The 24,440-nt window shown below is 35.7% G+C and overlaps 1 protein-coding gene across 1 annotated transcript; it reads left to right on the forward strand.

Annotated features, from left to right (window-relative positions):
• The first annotated feature begins 368 nt into the window (after positions 1-368).
• Positions 369-24,001, forward strand: LOC309634049 (disintegrin and metalloproteinase domain-containing protein 29-like). Its single transcript, XM_082403573.1, has one exon. The coding sequence runs from the start codon at positions 4,861-4,863 to the stop codon at positions 7,075-7,077; it is 2,217 nt and encodes a 738-aa protein (XP_082259699.1). The 5' UTR covers positions 369-4,860; the 3' UTR covers positions 7,078-24,001.
• Positions 24,002-24,440: the final 439 nt, after the last annotated feature.

Raw genomic sequence — 24,440 nt, forward strand, 5'->3', positions numbered from 1 at the left:
TAATATTCATGAGTTGAACCACCACTGTATCCCAGGGATAAATCCCATTTGGTCGTGGTGTATGACCCTTTTCATGTGCTTTTGGATTTGATTTGCTACCACTTTGTAGTTGATTTTCGCATGTGTATTCATCAGGGAATCACCTATAGATTTTTGTCGTGTGGTGTCTTTCTTGGGTTGTGTTATCAGGTAATTCTGGCCTCATAAAATAAGTTTGGAAGTCTTCTCTCCTTAATTTTTTGGAAGGGTTTGAAAGGATTCATGTTTTTTAAATGTTTGGTAGAATTCTCTAGTGAAACTATCAATCTTGGACTTTTCTTTGTTGGAGGGCTTTTTTTTTTTAAAGGTGGGGGTGGCGGAGGGGGGAAGCCTTTTTTTAATTAATTAATTTTATTTTATTTTATTTTATTTTTGGCTGTGTTGGGTCTTCGTTTCTGTGTGTGGGCTTTCTCTAGTTGCGGCGAGCGGGGGCCACCCTTCATCGCGGTGCGCTGGCCTCTCTTGTTGCGGAGCACAGGCTCCAGACGCGCAGGCTCAGTAGTTGTGGCTCACAGGTCCAGTTGCTCCGCGGCATGTGGGATCTTCCCAGACCAGGGCTCGAACCTGTGTCCCCTGCATTGGCAGGCAGATTCTCAACCACTGCACCACCAGGGAAGCCCTGTTGGAGGGTTTTTGATTACTGCTTTGATATCCTCACTAGTTATAGGTAGATCAGACTTTGTATTTTTTCATGATTTAGTCTTAGAAGATTGTAGATTTCCAGGGATGTATCTACTTTTTCTAGTTAGTCCAGTTTGTTGGGGTATAGTTGTTCTTTAGTAGTTGCTTACAATCCTTTGCTTTTCTGATGTATCAGTTGTAACATCTTTTCTTTCATTTCTGATTTTATTTATTTGGGCTTTTTCTCTAAGTCTAGCTAAAGGTTTGTTAATTTTGTTTATCTTTTAAAAGAACCAGTGCTTTTATTGATCTCTTCTACTGTATTTTTAGTCTCTATTTCATTTATTTACACTCTGATCTTTGTTATTTCTCTCTTTCTACTAGCTCTGGGCTTAGTTCGTTCTTCTCCAGTTCTTTTAGGTGGAATGTGAAGCTGTTTGAGATTTCTTCTTGTTTCATAAGGTAGGCATCTATCATGATAAACTTCCCTTCTAGTACTGCTTTTGCTGCATCCCATACGTTACAGTATGTGCGTTTTCATTTTTGTCTCAAGGCATTTTTTAGTTTCTCTTTTGATTTCTTCTTTGATTCAATGTTGTTAATAGTATGATTTTAAATCTCAACCTATTTGTAAATTTTCCATTTTTCCCTTTGCCTTTGATTTCTAGTTTCATTTAATTGTAATCACAAAAGATACCTGGTATGATTTCAATATCTTTAAGTTTGTTAAGATTTGTTTTGTAACTATGTGATCTATTTTGAAGAGACATCCATGTAATCTTGAAAAGAATTGTATTCTGCTGCTGTTGGGTGGGATATTATGTATATGTCTTTTAGATTGATCTGGTCTATAGTGCTATAAAATCCTTTATTTCCTTGTTGATATTCAGTCTAGATGTTCTATCCTTTGTTGAAAGTGGGGTATTGAAGTCTACTTTTATGGAATTGTTGTCTATTTCTCCCTTCAGTTCTGTCAATGTTTGCTTTATATATTTATATTGCTCTGATGTTGGGCGCATATATATATTTCTTATACTTTCCTGGTGGATTAATCCATTTATCATTATACAGTGTTATTCTTTATCTCTTTTGCCAGTTTTTGACCTAAAGTTTATTCTGTCTGATATAAGTCTAGTCATTTCTGCTCTTTTGGTTACCATTTATAGGGAATATCTTTTTCCAATCTTCACTTTTAGCCTATGTGTTTCCTTACATCTAAAGTGAGGATTTTTTCTAGACAACATATAATTGAGTCTTATTTTTTTACATCCATTCAGCCACTCTATGTCTTTTGACTGGAGAGTTTAATCCATTTATATTTAAAGTTATTACTGATAACGAATGATTTAATGTTGTCATTTTGTTCTTTGTTTTCTATTAATCTTTTTTGTTCTTTTGTATGTCTTTTTTCCTCTCTTGTTGCCTTCCATTGTGTTTTGTTGATTTTTTTTGTATTTTATATGCATTAATTCCTTTCTCTTCTTCTTTTGTGTAACTTCTATATTTTTTGTGGTTACCTTGGGGCTTACATAAAATATCATAGTTAAGGTAGTCTATGTTAGGCTAATGATAACAACTTAAGTTCAATTGCATACAAAAACTCTACACTTTAACTTCTCTTTAGCTCACACTTTTTGTTGTTGTCACAACTTATATATCAATTTTTACTGTGTATTCTTTAATATGTTTTTTAGTTTTAGTTATTTTTAATACTTTCATCATTGACTTTGACACTAAAATTAAAAGTAATTTACCCATCACAATTAAAGTTATAATGTATTCTGGTTTTGTCTATAGATGAGTTTATATTTATATGTTTATATAATATATATGTGTGTATATTTCATACTTTCTTACACTACCATGTTGCTATTTAGCATTCTTTCAACTTGAAAAAATCTCATTAGCACTTACAGTGTCTTACAGTTTATCACAGTTTACAGTGATAAACTCCTTCAGTTTTTGTTTGTTTAGTGATGTCTTTATGTCTTCTTTAATTTTTGAAAGACTGTTTTGCCAGGTATAGCATTCTTAGTTGATAGTTTTTTTCTTTCAGCATTTTAACTACATCATCCCACTCTCTCCAGACTTGCAAGATTTCTGCTGAAAAATCTACTCAGTTTTATGGTGGTTCTTTTGTATGTGACATGTTGTTTTCTCTTGCCACTTCCAAAATTTCTTGTCTCTGACTTCACAGTTTTAATGAGTCTTCATCTGGGTTTCTTTGGATTCATCTCATTTGAGACATTTTGGGCTTTGTGCATGTGGATGCCCATTTCTTTCTTCAGATTTGGGAAATTTTCAGCCATTACATTTTTTTTGAATAAGCTATCTGGTCCTTTCTCTCTCTTGTTTTCTCTTTCTATGACTTCCATCATGTGTATATTGGTCTTCTTGTCGGTGTCCTATAAGCCGCTTGCTTTCTTTATTCTTTTTTTCTTCTTTAACTGAATAATTATCAATGACCCATCTTTGAGTTGAGTGGTCCTTTCTTCTGCTTGATCTACTCTAACATTCTGGATTTAACTGGTGTCACTGGTCCATATTCAAATCTGGAGATGTGAGAAACAGAAGCCAATAGGCTGTGTCTCCTACGTCATTTGGAGAAGGAGTGGGATATATCAGGCTTTATGAATGATACTGCTATGTTTAATATAGGGTTCCATTCCCTGCCCTAGTGTTGAGTGGAGGTTGGGTCAAATTGTTGGGATTTTGTTGCTGCCTCTGAAGGCAGATCAGTTAGTTAGTTACCTAGATATTGAATCAGTGTTAGGCTGGCCTGCCAGGGCTTTTATATTGCCAATGTAGGTGGATTGAACAGTCCACCAGTGCACTGATTGTGGACTGTATTTTGGGTTGGCCTACAAGTCTTTGAGGTTGCTGCTCTGGGTGAATCAATCCACATGTGTCTTGGCTCAAGAGCAGATGCTGGAGCACCTTACTGGTTCTCTGTTGAGCTTTTCCATTCTCTGTCATGTGGACAGAGAGAGAAAACTATTTTTGAGGCTTTTTGTTTGTTTGTTTTTGTCTATGCCTGCTGATGATTGTGTTAAAGACCTCTCCAGCACCCAATTTGGGATATATGAGAGCAATTAAATTAAAACCCAGGGAACTCACCTTGTTGCCATTCCTCAAGTCTAGAGGTCTCTAGCCAGTCTGTCTTTTGCTTTTTAGCTTTCAGAGGTATTTTTTTTTTTTGTCTTCCACTTAATTATATCCAGAGTATTTAGTTGTATATAGAGAAAATAAGCAGGGAAAACTGAGTCCATAACACTTTGTTCCAAAAACAAAATTGGCCACAGGTGTTGAATAATATTATACATTAAAATGTAGTCAAGTGTAAATACCTTTTGAGTAACACTCCAAGGCACAATAAAAGTCAAGTTGACCATTCTTTACTATATAAAGAATTAAGCTAGGCACTTTGGGGATACTAACACTTGTGAAAGACATAGATAACGCTCTTGAGTACTTCTAATATAACAAGTCTAGTGAGAAGAGTTATGTAAGAAAGATAAAACTAACATTTTGTTCTAGGGAGGTAATGATAAGTATTATAAAAGAGATTTTAAAATAACAGCAGAGTGTTATTGTTGTTGTTGTTGCTTTTAGTATGTATCTTAGGTAATTGAGTAATTTATGACTTGTGGTTGAAAAAAACAGGTATTATTACTTATACCAATTTAACGTGTGTAAATTAGTACAATCCCAGCAATCCAAGACATATGGTCACCTTACCCTTAAGATATTTTTTTAACTATTTATTGTGGAAATGTTTAACATATACATATATTTAGAGAATAGTATAATGAATCCTTAATTGCCCACCATCCAAGTTCAATAACTATGAATCTATGGCCGGTTTTCACTCTTCCATACTCCCCCAATGCCCCTCTGCCTTATCAATATTTAAAAGCAAATTCTGTGCAGTTTCTAGAGTCATCCCTTGATCAAAACACTAATCACTTTTGTTGTATGCCTTTCTCTTTCTCCCTATTAGGCCCTTTTCTAATCACCCCCAACCATATGTTATATTTTGTTTTACTTGTAGGGCTTATGCTTTAATGGTTCAACTCTGCCAGAAGACAAATACTTAATGATTAGCTCTGTACACCAAGCAGCTCAGAATAAGGAGCCAGACCATCTGTGACTCCCAACCCTGCCTGCCTTCTTCTCTGGATCAATAATGGTAGCTTCATAATGACTGTGATTAAAGCCCTGTTGTACATGAGGATCATACTCTTGCTACACTGGCTTGGGGTGTTTCTGTCTTTTTCAGGACACACCCGGGCTGAGCACCCCCAATATCACAGTCCTCCAGAAGTGGTGATTCCCTTGAAGGTAACACACCCTGGCAGAAGCATGAAGCCTCCAGGCCAGCTCTCTTACAGCCTGCATTTTGGGGGCCAGAGACACGTTCTCCACATGAATATCAAGAAGCATTTGCTGTCCAGACACCTCCCAGTGTTCACCTACTCAGACCAGGGTGCTCTCCTGAAGGACCAGCCTTTTGTCCAGAATGACTGCTACTATCATGGTTATGTGGAGGGGGACCCAGAATCCCTTGTTGCCCTCAGTACCTGTTCTGGTGGCTTTCGAGGATTATTACAGATAAATGATGTTGTTTATGAAATTAAGCCCATGATTTTCTCTACCAAATTTGAACACCTGGTATATAAAATGGACAGTGAGGAGACCCAATTCCCAAACATGAAATCTGGTTTTATGCAAGAAGAGGAAATTGTACACCAATTTGAGTTTCAAGAGATTGGTAATTCTACTCTGAAACAAAGTCATTATGATGGCTGGTGGATCCATTCATTCTTTGTTGAAATTGCACTGGTGGTGGACAATACTCTATATAATCATTTTAAAAGGAATGTCTCAAAGTTGCAGGAGGATGTGTTTCTTATTGTAAATATAGTGGATTCCATTTATCAGGTAATGGGTATGAAGGTGTTATTGTTTGGTATGGAGATCTGGACTAAAAGAAACCAGGTTGAAGTGGATGCTGTAAGGAGGTCTCTGAGAGATTTTTGCCATTGGAAGGCTAATACCATTGATGCCCGCATGGCACATGATACTGTACATCTTTTTATAAATAAGACCTTGAGAGGATTAAGTGGTTTAGGCTATGTTGCAGGAATGTGTAGATCACACTTTAGTTGTGCAGTTGTTACTTTTGCAAACAAAACCTTGGCCATTATTGGAATTGCAGTAGCTCATCATATAGGTCATAATTTGGGTATGTTTCATGACACTGTATTGTGTGTGTGTTCTGCAGGTTATTATAGATGTATAATGCGTCATGACAACCCACCAATAGCCCAATTTAGCAATTGTAGTTATTCTTATTTTTGGGGATATTCTGTACAGCAGGCAAAATGTTTGCAGTACACTGTATACACAAAGGACATGTTTTCAAGGAAGCGCTGTGGAAATGGTGTTGTTGAAGAAGGAGAAGAGTGTGACTGTGGATCTTTTCAGCATTGTTCAAAAGATGCCTGTTGTCTGACAAACTGCAGTTTAAGTTTTGGGTCTACTTGTGCTTTTGGGCTTTGTTGCAAGGACTGCAAGTTCTTACCATCAGGAGAAATGTGTAGAAAGGAAGTCAATGAATGTGATCTTCCAGAGTGGTGCAATGGATCATCCCATATGTGCCCAGACGATGTATATGTAGAGGATGGAATACCCTGTAATGACAATGCCTACTGCTATGAAAAGAGATGTAATGACCGCAACGCACAGTGTAGGCAGATTTTCGGCCAAAAGGCAAAAAATGCAAACGACAGTTGCTACAAACAAGTAAACACTCAAGGTGACCGTTTTGGTAACTGTGGAGTCGAAGGCCCTACATATCTAAAATGCAGTACGTTGGACAGCTTGTGTGGGAGAATTCAGTGCGATAATGTGGCAGAAATTCCCCTTCTGACAGAGCATTCGACTGTGCATGGGACTCGCTTCAACAACGCCACCTGCTGGGGTACAGACTACCACATGGGGATGACCATAACTGATATTGGTGAAGTGAAAGATGGCACAGAGTGTGGCCCAGAACATGTCTGCATAGGAAGGAAGTGCGTCCATCTCTCTCGCTTGGATAGTAATTGTTCACCTAAGTTCTGTAACATGAGGGGGATCTGCAACAATAAACATCACTGTCATTGTAACTATAAGTGGGACCCTCCCAACTGCCTAAAACAAGGCAATGGAGGTAGTGTTGACAGTGGCCCACCCCCTAAGAGAAAGAGGATAAAGAAGATTTACCTGGCCCTACCATGTCTTATTTTGTTGTTAATTCTATTATGTTGTCTTCTTTTGCTCTGTATGAGGAAAAAACCTAAGGAAAAAAAGGAAGAAGTTCAGCCTCAACCTGAAAAACTCAAGCAAAAGACTCAGACTCAACATGGGAAATAAAAACAATTAGTACCCAAAAATGTATCTGAATAGATATGCATTAAAAAAGGTAACTCCTATAATGTTTCTACTTATTCTTCTTTATTTTAAACAATTAGAAGTTTTATTTTTCCTGAAATGTATTTCTTTATATTTTCTAGAAAAAGGCATGGTACCTGGGTGGTGTACCAGTTTTTAAGTTACTGCTTTTCAGTGCCAAAGCCCCTTCCCATTTTGTGCTCTGCATTATAGGAACAACACTGCTGCTGTATCAGCCCTCTTTCTACAGAGATCTGCAGTAGGGTGAATGCAAGGGGATTTGGAAATCTGGGAGATCTGCTTCCTGTATGTCAATCTTAATAACAAATTTTACACTGGCAATTACACTTAGTTTCAATATCCTTTTTAAAAAAAATTCAATCCAGACCAACCTCATTGTCAGTCTAAAAGATACCAGCATAGCTGTCTGGGTCTGAGCCCCAGGTCTTTGATCTCTCTACCAATGTCTCAGATCCTCTGCACCAGCTTAGCAGTACCTGCTGTAAGAGTTTTGAGTCTCATTTTTGAGATTCATGGGGCCGGCCCTACAGTCCTCCAGATTCAAGTAACCCTACTTCTTCCCTTTGCTCTTCAGCTCCATGAATGAAATCACCTTCTTGCAATTAGTATTTTATGGTTATTAACCAGTTACTAGCACAATGCCTCCCTTAACTTGCTGTGTTCTTTAGTAGCTGTTTACCCAATGCCTTATATTTAATTCCATCCCCCTAAAATCACTGATTTTTTTTTTCTGACTGAATTCTGTTACAGTACTCATCTTGCTATATTGAAGTACTTATTCATTAAGTACCATTCATTGGGAGTGAGGAAATATCAATTTTTTTTCTTTGTTTGATTGAGTTTTTCTTTACCACTGCCCTTAACCATCTTGGGAAAATTACTTAAATCTCCTGCAAGTTTCCAACAAAATTTTAAAAAGTACAGAATGATAATAACAGTTGTCTCTAAATTTCTGGGTTTCTTTGGTTATAAAATAGGGTAAAAAAAGATACTTTCAATTTTAGTTAGGTCTATGCACAGACAAGCAATTTTTCTGAAAACGTCAGCTATACAATGCCAAGAACATTTCTTAAAATTTTATTTTAGAAGTATCATAGAACTGTGGAGGAAATAAAGATTAGAAGACTTAAAAATTACAAGGAAGGGAAAACAATTTGAATTATCAGTACTTTTTCCCCTGGAACAAAAATCTTTGTCCCCTGTAACATGATGGTTTTGAATATAAATTAATGATCAAGCTTGGCCTACCCAGTTAGAATTCCTCTGTTGAAGAAAGAGAAACCTGAAAAACTCTTAGTGTGCAGAATAGACTAGATTGATAAATTAGGCACTTAAGGGCATCAAATTCAAAATCAGTTTTTCCCACACAACTTTTGCTGAGTTTAGATCCATTTGCTGGGAAATAGGTTAAAGTCTTTAAAGACAAAGATATCTGCAATCTGTTGTAGTTAGGAAGCAAAGACCTAGTGGAAAGGAGTTTGCCTCAAGGACATGTAATGCCTTCTCTTTAAAACATCTGGCTGATTTTGGAGGAGCTTGGAATATAAGCTAGAGAACTTGGTTTTGAAGATTTGAGTATCAGAACATAGTCACCCATTGCTTTCAGAGCTGAGAAAGTAGAGGCTTATGGGCTCCCAATATAAAGTCCAGTAAGGTATATGTGTCTCACTAAAACTACACTATCTCTGACCAAACTCAATTCCTTATTGAATTAAAGTCATCAGTCATTCAGCCTAACTTCCAGACAGAGGGAAGATAGAAACTTCTCAAGTTGAAGGTAAGTCTACCTTGAACTCCTATGGTTCCTTATATAGAACATCTAGCATACAATAAAGCATTATCACATATATCAAAAGGAAGAAATTATGGCCAATAATAAAGGGAAAACAACAACAACAAAGATAGTGAAAGAAAAGATAGAAGCCAGCTAAAAGATGATCCAAAGAGTGGAAAAGATGATACTGAACAAAAATTCCCTATGGCTAGTATTTTAGAGAAACTGGAAGAAAAATGAATAGACCGTGTGAAAGAAGGTAGATTCATTTCACCAGAAAATTGGCATCTACGCGAACTTGTTAAATTCAGAAAATCAGTAAACAGTTTGAATTACAGACTGCATTGTATAATTAGCTAAATTAGTTAACTATAAGAAAAGTTAAAAAAAAGTCAACGACTGACAGAAAAAAGCATTAAAATAGAGAAGTGATATGTGAAACACATCAATAAATCTGAAATCATTCAAATAGAGTATCATTTGAGGAAAAAGAGAATTGAATAGAAGTAATAAAAAACATATAATGGCTGAGAATTTCCCCAAAGTATGGAAACATATTATGCCACTGCTTTAAGAAAATCAATGAATTTCAAGCAGAATAAGCACATGGAAATACACACCTAACCATATCATAGTAAAACTGTTGAAAACCAGAGACACAGAAATCTTAAGAGCAGCCAGAGATAAAATATCCGTATTTTAAAAGAAATGACAATAAAAATGGATGGTTGACTTCAATAAAATAACTGAATGCAGAAGACACTGAAATAACACATTTACTCAATAAATTGTAATTGCCAAACTAGAATTCTTTAGTTTGTGAAGATAACATTCAGTAATGGAGAACAAAACTTTCCTTTGGCAAACAAATCATTGCCAGCAGGCCAGCACTCAAAGAAATATCATTTCTTTTTCAGTCAGGAGAAACATGATACCAGAAAGAAACATGAATGTGCAGGTGGGTGTGAAGTACACAAGAAACAGTAAATATGTGGGTAAACTAATTAAAATTAACTGTACAAGGATACTAGTAGTATCTTATGGATTGTAAATATATGCAGAACAAAATGCAAATATATTTGTCACAAAAGCTGGGAGGTATGTAAATAGAGATAAAAGGTCTAAACTTCTAGCAATATTGGGAAGAGGTAAATTAATGATGTGGATTATACTATGTGATGTTGCAGATGCATGTTGCAAATCTAGGGTAATCATTAAAATAATAAGAGTATGTACATATAAGAAATTTATTGAAGGAACAAAAGGCATAATAAATGATATTTGTTTCTACAAGTATAGGCAATTGAGGAGAAACAAGCATAATGCAGACATGAAAATTAAAAAAACCTGGTAGATATAAAATCTATGTAAAATGGCTTACATTAACTAAGTTGAAGGCTGACATATTTCAGAGTGAATAAAGTATAAAGTCTAGCATTATGCCGTTGTTTATTAGAAACAATTTAAAAATAAAGACATGGAGAGTGTAAAAACTTAAAAGAATTTTCATGCACATATTAACCAAATTAAGTTAGTGTAATCTTTTTAATATCTGATGACAAAGACTTTAAGGCACAAAGCACTACTATAAATAAGGAGGAATATTTTGTAATGATAAAAGGCAAATCACTGGAAAATATGACAATCTTAAATGTATATGCATCCACTAATATAACTTTAAATAGAGAGGGGAAAATATAGAAATAGACAAATCTACAGTTACCAATAGGGATACTTTTAGCCCACTTCTCTCAGTAGTAACAGAAAGAATAGAAAATAAATCCTGCAGGATCAGGAGAGTTTCAATACATAATTAACAAACTTGATATAATAGGTATACAAAGCGAAGGGATAAAACCAAAAGTGGATAAATTCACTTTGGTTCATCTGTGTATGGACTACTACCAAAGTCTACCTTATGATGAGCCAAAGAGAAAGCCCCAACAAATTTCACATGGTTTTAATTAAAAAGAGTATATTTTCTCTAGACCTTATATAATTAAGCTGGAAGTCAATAGCATTAAAGATAACTAGAAAAACTCCAACTGCCTGGTACAGTTCTGACTCTGATCCCACATCTGACACCAACTAAGATTCTGCACCCAATTTCAATGTGTGTTTGGGGGGGGTTCCTTACACCACCAAGAAATTCTCCTACACCAGCTGGGTGTTTTACAATTCAACTCAATTCTAATACTACCTGGAGATAGTGTCAGATCCCAGAGGTTAAGGGCTCAGCCCAACATGACTGCTCTCCCCTCTTTCAGATAACAATCACAAGTCCAGGTTGTCACCTGTGCTTCTGACCAACAAGCTATAGGTTAGAGGTTCCAATGACCCCCTACTTAGGTTCAGTTAATTTGTCAGAACAGCCCACAGAACTCAGATAAACATTTTACTTACTAAATTACCAGCTTATTATAAAAGGATATAACTCAGGAACAGCCAGATGGAAGAAATGCACAGGGCAAGATACGTGGGAAGGGTGCAGAGCTTCCATGCCCTCTTCATGTGTACCTCTCTCCCTGCATCTCTACGTGTTCACCAACCCAGAAGCTCTTCAAACTTCACCCTTTTGGTGTTTTATGGAGGCCTCATTACTTAGACATGATTCATTAAATTATTAGCCATTGGTGATTGAACTCAATTTCCAGTCCCTATTCCCTCCACGGAGGTAGGGGGCAAGAGAGGTTGAAAATTCCTACCCTCTAATCACATGGTTTGCTCCACTGGCAACCAGCATCCTTCCCTAGGTGGTTTCTAAAAGTCACCTCATTAATGGAACAAAGGACAACTTTACTGCTCTCATCACTTTAAAAATTCCAAGGGTTTTAGTAGCTCTGTGACAGAAACAAGGTTGAAGCTCAAATATATATGTCTTATTATAAATCACAATATCACAACTGGAAATAAAATATATATTTCTAAATAATCTATATGTCAAGGAGGAATCAAAGCAGAAATTAAGAAATAATTTGAATTGAAACACAAATAACTATGATATATGTAAATTACATAATATTCAACTAAAGCAGTGTTTTAAGGAAAATGTATAGTCTCATATACCTATGTTAAAAAAAAGAAAAGACTGAAGATGCATTGATTTAACTTTATATGTCATGAATTTAAGAAAATGAATAGCTCAAAACTCTATGAGACTTGGGGTAACTTAATTCTCAAACCCCACAAGGGCATTACACCCCCAAAATTTTCCTACTAATTTCTTTTATGAAAGTAGATATTGTAAAAAATAAATAAACAGTAACCTCAATTAAATAGAGTTGGGAGACCAGAAGGAAGAGTTCTCACACCCTGAATGATAGCAGAACTCAACAGGAAGAAGAAAGGTCCTTCTTCTTTCTTGGCAGCAACTCAGCTAATGAAACACCATGGACTTTGTTTAGTATGGCCCACCCAACTTCCTTTTCCTATCTACAACAGAGTTCTCCTTCCCTGTTGTGTGGGAGCTTGCACATGGCTTGCCATGGTTGCAGACTCTGAGCTTCAATTCTTTGCTGATCCCAAATAAACCCAATTTAGCTAGAGAAAAAACTGGCAGTATATTTGTTTCAGGTCAACAATATAATATTCTTAAAATGTTTGTAAAGAAAATAAATTTCAGCATGTTTTGTAAACAATAATGCATCCTCATTATCAAATGGTTTATATTTTAAGTATTTCTAAATTATAAGAAGAGCAATCTCTGTAATTCACATTAACAGAGTACCTGAGAAAATCATATCTCAATAAACACAAAAATTATTTCACCAAAGTCTACATTTATTAATAAAATTGCTTGGTCTACCTGGAATAGAGGAGGATTTTCTTAATATAATCAAGTATATCTAGAAAAAAAAAAATGACCTGAAATGCCCTGCAGGAAACATCATACATAATGGTGAGCTGTATGAGACTTTCTAAGGATATTGATGAAGAGACAAAAATGGCACCCTGTCGCTACTTCTTATGAACATGTTACTAGATGTGTTAGACAGAATAAAATTAGAAATAAAAGAAATAAAATGGTATAAGAATAAAGATGGAAGAAATAAAACTGCTGTTATTCACAAGTGACATTATACTATACCTAGAAAATATAAATTAATAGAATAACTAAGTTAATAGAGCAAGGTTGCTGATTACATGGTCAGTATTCCATGCTCATTATCTAACTACCAGTAACAAGCAAATAAAAATGAAATTGAAAATTCATTTCATTTGCATTAGTATCAAACATAACATGTTACAATATATAAATACATCAAATCATTATGTTATACACCTAAAACTAATGTATTATATATCAGTTATATCTCAATTAAAAAAAAAGAAACCAGCTGAAACTTTGCCAACAGTATAAGCTGGTGGGAAAGACTTGGGTCTGCAAGGATTCCAATCATAAAAATAAATGACTTAGGCTTACATCCCACTCCTAAGATTGCTAAGAAAGCAGCAGTAGAGGAAATACTTTGGTAAGTAGAGAGAATGTAATTAAATCTTGATCTTTCTCATGGTGCTTGGATTCCTGGGCCCTGCTGAAGTTGAATCCAAGGGCAAACCAAAATGTTCTAAACTATAGCCCATCACCTTCTAATTTAAACATTGACCCCCCCCCCTCCAATTCAAACATTGACAAGATCACAGAGTTTAGTCCTTTGCAAAAGGTCAGGAGTTGTGTTAAGTACCAGTGAACTCAAATATGGCAATGGAAACTTAAGCGAGGAACTCAGCATTCACAATCCTTCACAACTTGAGCTGAGATGGTGTTGGGCTACGGCTTTAATTAGAGCTTTACTTAGTTTAAATTAGAACATATTTGAAAACATAATAACTGAAAACTCTCCTAATCTGGGAAAGAAAATAGATACCCAGGTTCAGGAAACACAGAGTTCCAAATAAGATCAACCAAGAGAAGACCACACCAAGACACATTGCAATTAAAATGGCTAACATTAAAGGTAAAGAACATTAAAAGCAGCAAAGGAATAGCAACAAATTATATACAAGGGAACTCCCATCAGGCTATCAGCTGACTCTGTAGGCCACAAAGGAGTGGCATAATATATTTAAAGTAATAAAAGAAAAAACCCTAAAACAAAGACTACGCAGCAAGACTATAATTCAGATTTGAAGGGGAGATCAAAAGTTTTACAGTCAAGCAAAAGCTAAGACAGTTCAGTACCACAAAATTGGCTTTATGGAAAATGTTAAAGGGACTTCTCTAAGCAGAAAAAAAAGACAATTTGAAATATGAATATTATGAAAAGAAAAATCTCATTGGTGAAAGCAAACACACAGTAAAATAATAGATCAACCACTTATAAAGCTAGTAAAAAGGTTTAACAGAAAAAGTAGTAAAATCATCTATAACATCAACATAAAACATGAAAGGTTGAGTAAAAATGTAGTGCTTTTAGAATGTGCTACAACTTAAGCAACCCACAACTTAAAATACTGTTATATAAATAGGTTATTATATATTAATCTCAAGGTAACCACAAACCAAAAATCTATAACAGATACACAAAAATAAACAGAAAGGAATATAGACATAACACTAAACAAAGTCATAAACTCATGGTAGAAGAGAAGAAAAGAGGAACAGAGAGAACTACAAAAACAACCAGAAAATAATTAACAAAATGGCAATAAGTACATAACTATTAATAATTACTTTAAATATAAAAGGACTAAATGTTCCAATCAAAAGACAGATTGGCTAAATGGATTAAAAAAAACAAGACCCATATATACGCTGCCTACAAGAGACTCAATTCAGACCTAAGGACACGCACAGACTGAAACTGAAGGCATGGAACAAGGTATTACATTAAAATGTAAGTAAAAAAAAAAAAAACCAAGGTAGCAACACTTATATATACAAAATAGACTTTAAAACAAAGTCTGTACCAAGAGACAAAAAAGGACATTAAATAATAAAGAGATCAATCCAAGAAGAAGATACGATGATAAACATATATGCACCCAACATAGGAGCACGTAAATACATACAGAAAATATTAACAGACATAAAGAGAGAACTTGTCAGTAACACAGTATTAGGGATTTTAACATCCCACTTACATCAATGGAAGATCATACAGACAGAAAATAAGGAAACACTTGTCTTAAATGACACATTAGATCAGATAGAGTTGATATATATAGAACATTCCATTGAAAAGAAGCAGAATACACATTCTTTTCAAGTGCACATGGGACATTCTCCAGGATAGATCACATTTTAGGCCACAAAAAAGTTTCATTAAATTTAGGAAGACTGAAATCATATCAAGCCTCTTTTCTGACCACAATGCTATGAGACTAAAAATCAACTATAAGAAAAAAAAAAACTGCAAAAAACACAAACATGTGGAGAATAAACAATATGCTACTAAACAACCAGTGAGTCACTGAAGAAATCAAAGAGGAAATAAAAAAATACCTGGGACAAATAACAACAAAAGCACAATGTTCCAAAATCTATGGAATACAGCAAAAACAGTTCAAAGAGGGAAATTTATAGTGATACAAGCCTGCCCCAGGAAACAAGAAAAATCTCAAATTAAAAACCTAACCTTACACATAAAGAAACTAGAAAAAGAAGAAAAAACAAAATCCAAAGTTAGTAGAAGGCAAGAAATAAAAAAGATCAGAGCAGAAATAAATGAAATAGAGACTAAGAAACAATAAAAAAGATCAATGAAACTAAAAGCCAGTTCTTTGAAAAAATAAACAAAATTGATAAACTTTTAGCCAGACTCATCAAGAAAAAAAAGAGAGAAAACCCAAATCAATAAGATCAGAAATGAAAAAGGAGAAGTTAACAACCAAAACAACAGAAATACAAAGAATCAGAAGAGATTACTACAAACAATTATATGCCAATAAAATGGACAACCTAGAAGAAATGGACAAGTTCCTAGATATGTACAATCTAACTGAACCAGGAATAGAAAATATGAACTGACCATTTACCAGTAATGAAATTGAATCAGTAATAAAAAAAAACACCCAACAAACAAAAGCCCAGGACCAGATGGCTTCACAGAATTCTACAAAACATTTTAAAACAATTAACTCTTATTCTTCTCAAACTATTCCAAAAAATACCAAAGGAAGGAACACTTCCAAACTGATTCTACAAGACCATCATCATCCTGTTACCAAAACCAGACAAAGATATCACAAATAAAGAAAATTACAGGCCAATATCACTGAAGAACATAGATGCAAAATTCTTCAACAAAACATTAGTAAACAAAATTTAACAACACATTAAAAGGATCATACACCATGATCAAGTGGGATCTAACCCAGGGATGCAAGAATGGTTTGATATTTGCAAATAAATCAATGTGATACACCAACATTAACAAATTGAAGAATAAAAATCACATGATCATCACAATAAATGCAGAAAAATCTTTTGACAAATTCAACATCCATTTATGATAAAAAAAAAAAACTCTCCCCAAGTGGGTATAGAGTGAACATACCTCAACATAATAAAACCCATATATGACAAGCACACATAAATTATAATCAATGGTGAAAAGCTGAAATTATTTCCTCTAAGATCAGGAACAAGACAAGGATACTCTCACCATTTTCATTCAACATAGTACTGGAAGTCCTAGCCACAGCAATCACTAACAACAAACTATCAGAAGGAGAAATTAAGAAAACAATTTCATTTGCAATCATATAAAAAACAAAATACCTAACAATAAATCTAAGTAGGTAAAAATACCTGTACTTGGAAAACTATAAGAGAGTGAGAATAGAAATTAAAGACGGCAGAAACAGTTGGAAAGCTACACCATTCTCATGGACTGGAAGAATTAATATTGTTAAAATGATGATACTCCCCAAGACAATCTACAGATTTGATGTAATCCCAATCAAAATGCCAATAGAATTTTTCACATAACTACAGTATCTAATTCTAAAATTTGTATGAAAACACAAAAGATCTCAAATAGCAAAAACCATCTTAAAAAAAAGAACAAAACTGGAGATATCACACCCCATGATTTTAAACTATACTACAAAACTACAGTAATCAAAACAGTATAGTACTGGCACAAAAACAGATACATAGATCAATGAAACAGAATACACAGCCCAGAAATGAATCCACGCTTATATAGGCAATTAATCTGTGACAAAGGAGGCAAGAATATGCAATGGGGGAAAGACAGCCTCTTCAATAAATGGTGTTGGGAAGACCAGGAAGCTACATGCAGAAGAATCAAACTGGTAAAAGAATCACACCATATATAAAAATAAACTCAAAATGGATTAAAGACTTAAATGTAAGAACTGAAATCATAAAACTTCTAGAAGGAAGCATAGGTGGTACACTCTTTGACACTGGTTTTAGAAATATTTTTTGGATCTGTCTCCTCAGGCAAGGGCAACTATTTCACTTAGTGTAATATCTTCAAGGTTTCACCATGTTGTAGCATGTGTCAGAATTTTATTCCTTTTAAAGTCTGAATAATTTTCTGTTTTATGTATACTCCACATTTTGTTTATCCATTCATCTTTTGATAGACATTTTTATTTTTCTACTTATTAGGGTTTTTTTTTAATCTAACAAATATTTAAAAGGAGATGTGAGGTAGTCAGCCAAAATGATCCCAGAGATTAAGTGAAAGATCAGGCATGAAAACATAAATGTGAAAGTCCTGGCATAGGTCTTGATGACATCATATAGAAATAAAGTGTGGTCACAGGAACCAAGTTCAAGCCACCAGAAATACCTTCCCTGGTTCCTGATTTCACAGAAGAGAGACAAGATATTTGTGTGAATATTGACCAACAAAGACTGACCCAGTCCTTTAGGAGATTTTGCCTGTGTGGATACTTTGACTCTCAACCTAAGGAGTCAAATTTCTTGGGGATTGCTCTAGTCCTCATGCAGGGTTATTATTACACAAAAATGGTGTTTGCTGAGCCAAGAAATGGGAAGAACTGGTTGTATTTACTCTTGTTTCTAAGAATAATTGTGGTTCCTGGGACATATCTGTCAGACCTGCTAGGAGCTAACATTAGGCAGCATCAACTCCTGGCCAAAAACAGAGTCCAATCCACCATGTATGGCCCAGCTGAATCCAGGTCCCCTCAGAAGCAAAGTAAATTTTAGAAATCAATAATATTAATGTCATTTTTGAGTACTTACTATGCACCAGGCACTCTATAACAGCTATATCTAATTATCACAAGAGGCTTGTGAAGTAGAGATACTGTCTGGCATATTGTAAGTACTCACTAAATACTACCTAGTAAGTAAAGAGGGCATATTGTAAGTACTCAATAAATACTACCTAGTAAGTAAAGAGAAAGAGGGAGAGGGAGAGAGAGGAAGAGAGAAACAGAGTGTGGTCAGCAGACAAGGGTGTCTTGTTAGGAATATTCAGGAACTTCAACATGAGATCAAGAAACAGCAATTATGTCCTGGCACTGGTGGGCACCATTTTGACATTTATCATCTACCCTGCTAGTACTGCTCACCCCACTCTGGTGTTCCCCTGCAGACTTGCCCACTCTGACCAGCATCTCTCCAAAGCAGCTGCCCCCCTGACACATCCAGTGGGCGGCCAAAGTGGCTCCTGCCCCACCACATCTGGTGGGTGGCCACAGATGGAACAGACACCGCCTCCAAAGAAATTCTTGCTTTGCACACACAACAGACAGCCTAGACCTGTCAAGTGTCTCTCCAAAGCAGCTCTTACCTTTCATACCTAGCAGGCAACCTTGCCAGAGACTGGGTCCCCTCCAAAGTGGCTCCCACCCCACCCAGGGCACCCAAATAAAAACCACCTTGAGACAAATGAAAATGGAAACCCAACCTTTCAAAATCTATGGGACACAGCAAAAGCATTTCTAAGAGGAAACTTTATAGCGATACAGACCTACCTCAAAAAATAAGAAAAATTGCAAGTAAACAATCTAACATTACACTTAAAGAAATTAGAAAAATAAAAACAAACGGAGCCCAAAGTTAGTAGAAGGAAGGACATAATAAGGATCAGAGAAGAAGTAAAAGAAATAGATACTAAAAGAAAACAATAGAAAATATTAATGAAACTAAGAGCTGGTTGTTTATCTGAAAAGATTTTAAAAATTGACAAATCTCTAGCCAGACTCGTAAAGAAAAAAAGAGAAAGGGCTCAAATAGTAAAATCAGAAATGAAGAGAAGTTATAACTGATACCACAGAAACACAAAGAATCATAAGGGACTGCTGCAAACAATTATACACCAACAAATTGGAAAACCTAAAAGAAATGGATAAATTTCTAGAAACATACAAGTTCCAAAACTGAATCAGGAAGAAATAGAAAATCTGAAGAGACCAATTACTAATAATGAAAATGAATCAGTAATCAAAACAATCCCAACAAACAGAAGTCTAGGACCACATAACTTCACAGGTGAATTCTACCAAACATTTTAAGAAGTGTTAATACCTATACTTCTCAAATTATTCCAAAAAACTGAAGAGAAAGAAAAATTTTCAAACTCATTCTACAAGGCCAGCATCATCCTGATACCAAAACCAAAGACAATACAAGATATATATATATATCTCCAGTATTTTTGATGACATTGATGCAAAATTACTCATCCCAATATTAGCAAACAAAATTCAGCAATACACTAAAAGAATCGTACACCAAGATTAAAGTGGGATTTATTCCAGGGATGTAAGTACGGTTCAGTACCTGCAAATCAATCATTGTGATATACCAGATTAACAAAACAAAGGTTAAAAATCATATGATCATCTCAATAGATTCCTGTGTGATACTATACACAGGAAACCCTAAAGACTCCACCAAAAAACTATTAGAACTAATAAATGAATTCAGTAAATTTGCAGAATACAAAATTAAGAGAGAGAAATCTGTTGCATTTCTATACACTGATAATGAACTAACAGAAAGAGTAATTAAGAAAACAATCCCACTTACAATCGCATCAAAATGAATAAAATAGAGGACTGATGTCAGTATCTTGGTGGCATGAGATGTTCCCATTGTCTCGCCCCTTCTATCCACAATGAGTAAAACATCCATAACTCAACAAAGGTACCTGTGCCCAACACACCAGGTCATGAGAAAATCCTGCACATCGTATATATAAAGGTGGGTGAACTGGACCACCCAGAGGAGGTGGGACCATAGAACAATGGAGGTGGTGCTTGTAATCCCAGACCCCCAGCAACATTGGCTGAACTTGCAATCCCAGAGAGCTGGGCAGCTTCAGGGGAGGCAGCACACACCACACTGACCTCACAGCCAAAGTGGTACCTGCAGCCACGGGGAACTTGACAGCAGTGGCAGTGGAGTCTGCAACTTTGTCCCTCCAGTTGTGGAGGTGCCCATGACTCCACCCCCTCCTGCTTACAGTGGCAAAGCCTGTGAACCTGACAACCCTGCTCATGGCTGAGACACCTGCAATACTGGCTCCCTCTCCTTCTCTTCCTCCCCTTGCAGTGTCAGAGTCTGTGACCCAGGAGACCCCAGACAAGGTGGAAAACACCCACCATCTTGGTGCCCCAGGCAGTGACACCTGTGACACCAGCAGCAGCGAGGCACCAATGACCTGGTATCACAAGCAGCAAGGAGGGCGCCAGGCAACACATCTGACAGAGGTGGTAGAGGGTAAAAGATGCCAATTCTAAAATATAACCAGAGGCAGCGCAGGTATGAGAAAATAAAAGCTTGTGCTATAGCACCACCTACCGGAAAACAAAAAACGCATCCAATTACTAATCTGTTGAGTCAGTAGAATCAAGTTTAAAAAAACAGATACATTTAAGAAGAACATTGTTCACTACTTCAAATATGCTAGCACAAGAACAACTCATCAAGCACAATGAAGAACCCGTGGAACACAGTGTCACAAAAAGAAAATGACAGTTCTCCAGGAACCAAATTTAAACTCATGGAATATTGCGATCTGAGAGAGAATTCAAATAGCTGTCATGAAAAAAATCAAAGAGCTACAAGAAAACTCAGAAAGGCTGTTCAAGGAGAATATTAGTGAGCAGAAGTAATACTTTATTAAAGAGATTGAAACTCTAAAAGAGAACCAAACAGAAATTTGGGAGCTGAAGAATTCAATAAGTGAGATGAAGAATGCACTAGAAAACACTGGAAGTATTGCAGACCATATGGAATTAGCGAGCTAAAAGATAGAAATCTAGAAATTATACAGGTAGTAGAGGAGAGAGAATTAAGATCCAAAAAAACATGAAGAAATTCTATGAGAACAATCCAACTCTATTAGAAAGGGCAACATTAGTATGCAAGGAGAAGGGAGGGAGAAGGGGGCAGAGAGATTATTTAAAGAAGTAACAGGTGAGAACTTCCTAATCCTGGGGAAGAAACTAGATATACAAGTCCGTGAAGCTACAAAAACAACTAATTACCTCAATGCAAAAAGACCTTCTCCAAGACATATTAACAACTGTTAAAGTCAATGGCAAAGGCACATTATATGAAAAACTGTCAGTGACAAAGGAAAAAATTTAAAGGCAGCCCGGAAAAAAAGGGTGGCAACCTACAAAGAAATCACCATTGGGCTATCAGCTGATTTCTCTGCAGAAACTCTATGGGCTGGGAGAGAGTGGGATGCCATGCTTAAAATATTGAAAGATAAAAGCTGTCAGCCAAGACTATCCAGCAAAGTTATTCAGATATGAAAGAGAAATAAAAGCTAAGGGAGTTTATCAACACTAGACCTGCCCTACAGAGAAAAATATTGTTGAAAGGAGCTCTTCTACCTGAAAGGAAAAGGCAGAAGTACACAAAACTTTGAGTAAGGTGATAAATAGACAGAATTAGAAAATTGCAACTCTAACAAGTTATTAAACAATTAAAGCACGAAGGCTAAAGGGTATAGACAGTAAAAATCACTACAGCTGCTTCAATTTGATAACAAACTCACACTATAAATTGGAATAATTTGAGACAACAAAAACCCAAAAGGGGAGGTCAAAAAGGATGGAACTCATATAAGCAAATGAAGATAAAACACTATCATGACAGGAAGAGGACTATTTTATCTATGAGATATTTTACAGAAACCTCATGGTAACCACAAAATATAAATCTACAGCAGAAGCACAAAATGTAAAAAAAAAAAAAAAAAAGACAACACTGAGAAAAACATCATAGAAAACCACCAAACTAAAATGGCAGACAGAAACACGGGAAAAAATGGAGATACAGAGCAACCAGAAAAAAAACAAAAGATAAAATTGGCAGTTCTAAACTGTCATTTATCAATAATCACCCTAAATGTAAGTGAACTGAATTCACCAATCACAAGACAGAGTGGCTGAATGGATTAAAAAACAAGACCCAACTATATGCTGCCTGGAGGCGACTCATCTCAGTTCTATAGACAATCACAGGCTCAAAGTGAACAGGTGGAAGATTACTCCAAGCAAACAGCAACCAAAGGTAAATGGGTGTAGCCATGCTCATATCTGACAAAATAGGCTTTAAGCCAATAAAGGTAACAAGAGACAAAGATGGACATTATATAATGACAAAGGGGGAAATTCGTTAAGAAGGCATAACAGCTATTTTAATATATGTGCACTTAAGACAGGAGCAACAAAATATATAAAGCAATTATTAACAAACCTATAGGGAAAAATTGACAGCAACACAATAATAGTAGGGGACTTTAATACCCCACTTACATCAATGGATAGATGTTCCAGACAGAACGTCAACAAGGAAACAGCAGCCTTAAATGAAACATTAGACCAGATGGACATAATAAATTTGTATTGAACATTCCACCCCAATGCAGCAGAACGCACATTCTTCTCTCTCAAGGATAGACCATAAATTGGGACACAAAACAAGTCTCAATAAATTTAAGAAGACTGAAATCATATCAAGCATATTTTCCAATCACAATGGTATGAAACTAGAAATCAATTGCAAGAAGAAAGCTGGAAAAATAATAAATATGTGGAGACTGAAAAACATGCTACTGAACAACTATTGGGTCAATGAAGAAATCAAAGGAGAAATTTTTTAAATACCTGAAGACAAATATAAAGGAAAATGCGATATAGCAAAATCCATGGGATGCAACAAAAGCAGTACTAAGAAGGAAGCTTAGAGCAATACAGAAAAACCGAGAAACAAGAAAAATCTCAAATAAATATTACAACCTTACACCTAAAGAAACTAGAAAAAGAACAAACAAAGCCCAAAGTCGGCAGAATAATAAAGTTCATAGTGGAAATAAATAAAATAGACACTAAAAAGACAACAGAAAATATCAATGAAACTAAGAGCTGATTCTTTGAAAAGATAAACCAAGTTGACAAAACTTTAGCTAAACTCACTAAAAGGAGAAAAGGCACTGAGAAGTAAAATCAGAAACAAAAGAGGAGAAATAATAATGGATTCCACAGATATACAAAGGTTTATAAGAGAATATAATGAACAGCTGTAAGCCAACAGATTGGACATGTGACTGGTGTCCTAATTAAATCATCATATGAAAACTGAATCATGCTGCCTCAAGGCAGGGAACTACCAGAAGCTAGGAGAGAAGCCTAGAATAGATCCTTCCCTAGTGGCTTCAGGAAGAATAAGACCCTGTGGACACTGACACTGGACTTCCAGTCTCCAGAACTGTCAGGCAATAAATTTCTGTTAAATCACTTTTTGCCTTCTTTGTTAGAACAGCCCTAGAAAACTAACAGAAAGATGAACAAAGTCATAGCCAAATTTGGTCGTTTAAAAAAGTAGCTGTGATGAAAGCCAGAGAGAAAGTGAAATTTTCCAGTATTGGAAATAGTACAGATATGGACGTCCTAAGGTGGAAAGGCAATAGAAAGACACCAGCAGACACCAGACTTACAGACGTTGCCAACCTTCTCTTTGTCCCATGCATAAACTCTCAAGGATAATAAATACCTAATCTTGCTTCCTTGATTTACCCAGGCCAACTTGCTAATTACTGTTAACTTATGATATCAATTTTTAAATGCCAGCTAGTCAATTTACCTATTAAATTTATTCCCATGCTGTTCTTTACTCATTTCTTCCTCTAAATTTAGCTTGCCTTTTTTAATGACAAAGGTTCCACAAGAGATGAACTGTATGTGCACACATGCCTCTGAGTTATTCATTGACCTACAAAGAAATAACAGTATGATCAAAATTACTGAAACTAAAGTGCTTATACTGTATGTTGGGAGCTCAGGGGTTGCAGATAAGGAATATAGTCAGATTTATTCAGATTGAAGAGTAATTAGAATTAAAGTTTGATGGAGATGGTGGAGCCACAGTGAGGAGAGACTTTAGCCAGTTGTCATGGTCTACAGAACTAGGAGAATCTTGTTGCTAAGCAGCTAGATCTAGAATTTAATCAAATTAGAGACAAAACAGAAAGGGGTTTAGATCGCTCTTTGTCATGTGAGCTCTGGAATAAAAACTTTGTTCACAGAAATAGGCAGTACAAACTCTATGAATATGGCTATAGCTAGAAAGGACCATGGGAAT

This window comes from Balaenoptera borealis (genome assembly GCF_965194805.1).
Source record: "Balaenoptera borealis genome assembly, chromosome: 8".
Classification (NCBI taxonomy): Eukaryota; Metazoa; Chordata; class Mammalia; order Artiodactyla; family Balaenopteridae; genus Balaenoptera; species Balaenoptera borealis.

What these genes read in the sequence shown, in the direction of transcription:
- LOC309634049 (XM_082403573.1), top strand. Translation starts at nt 4,861, where the DNA reads ATGACTGTGATTAAAGCCCTGTTGTACATGAGGATCATACTCTTGCTA.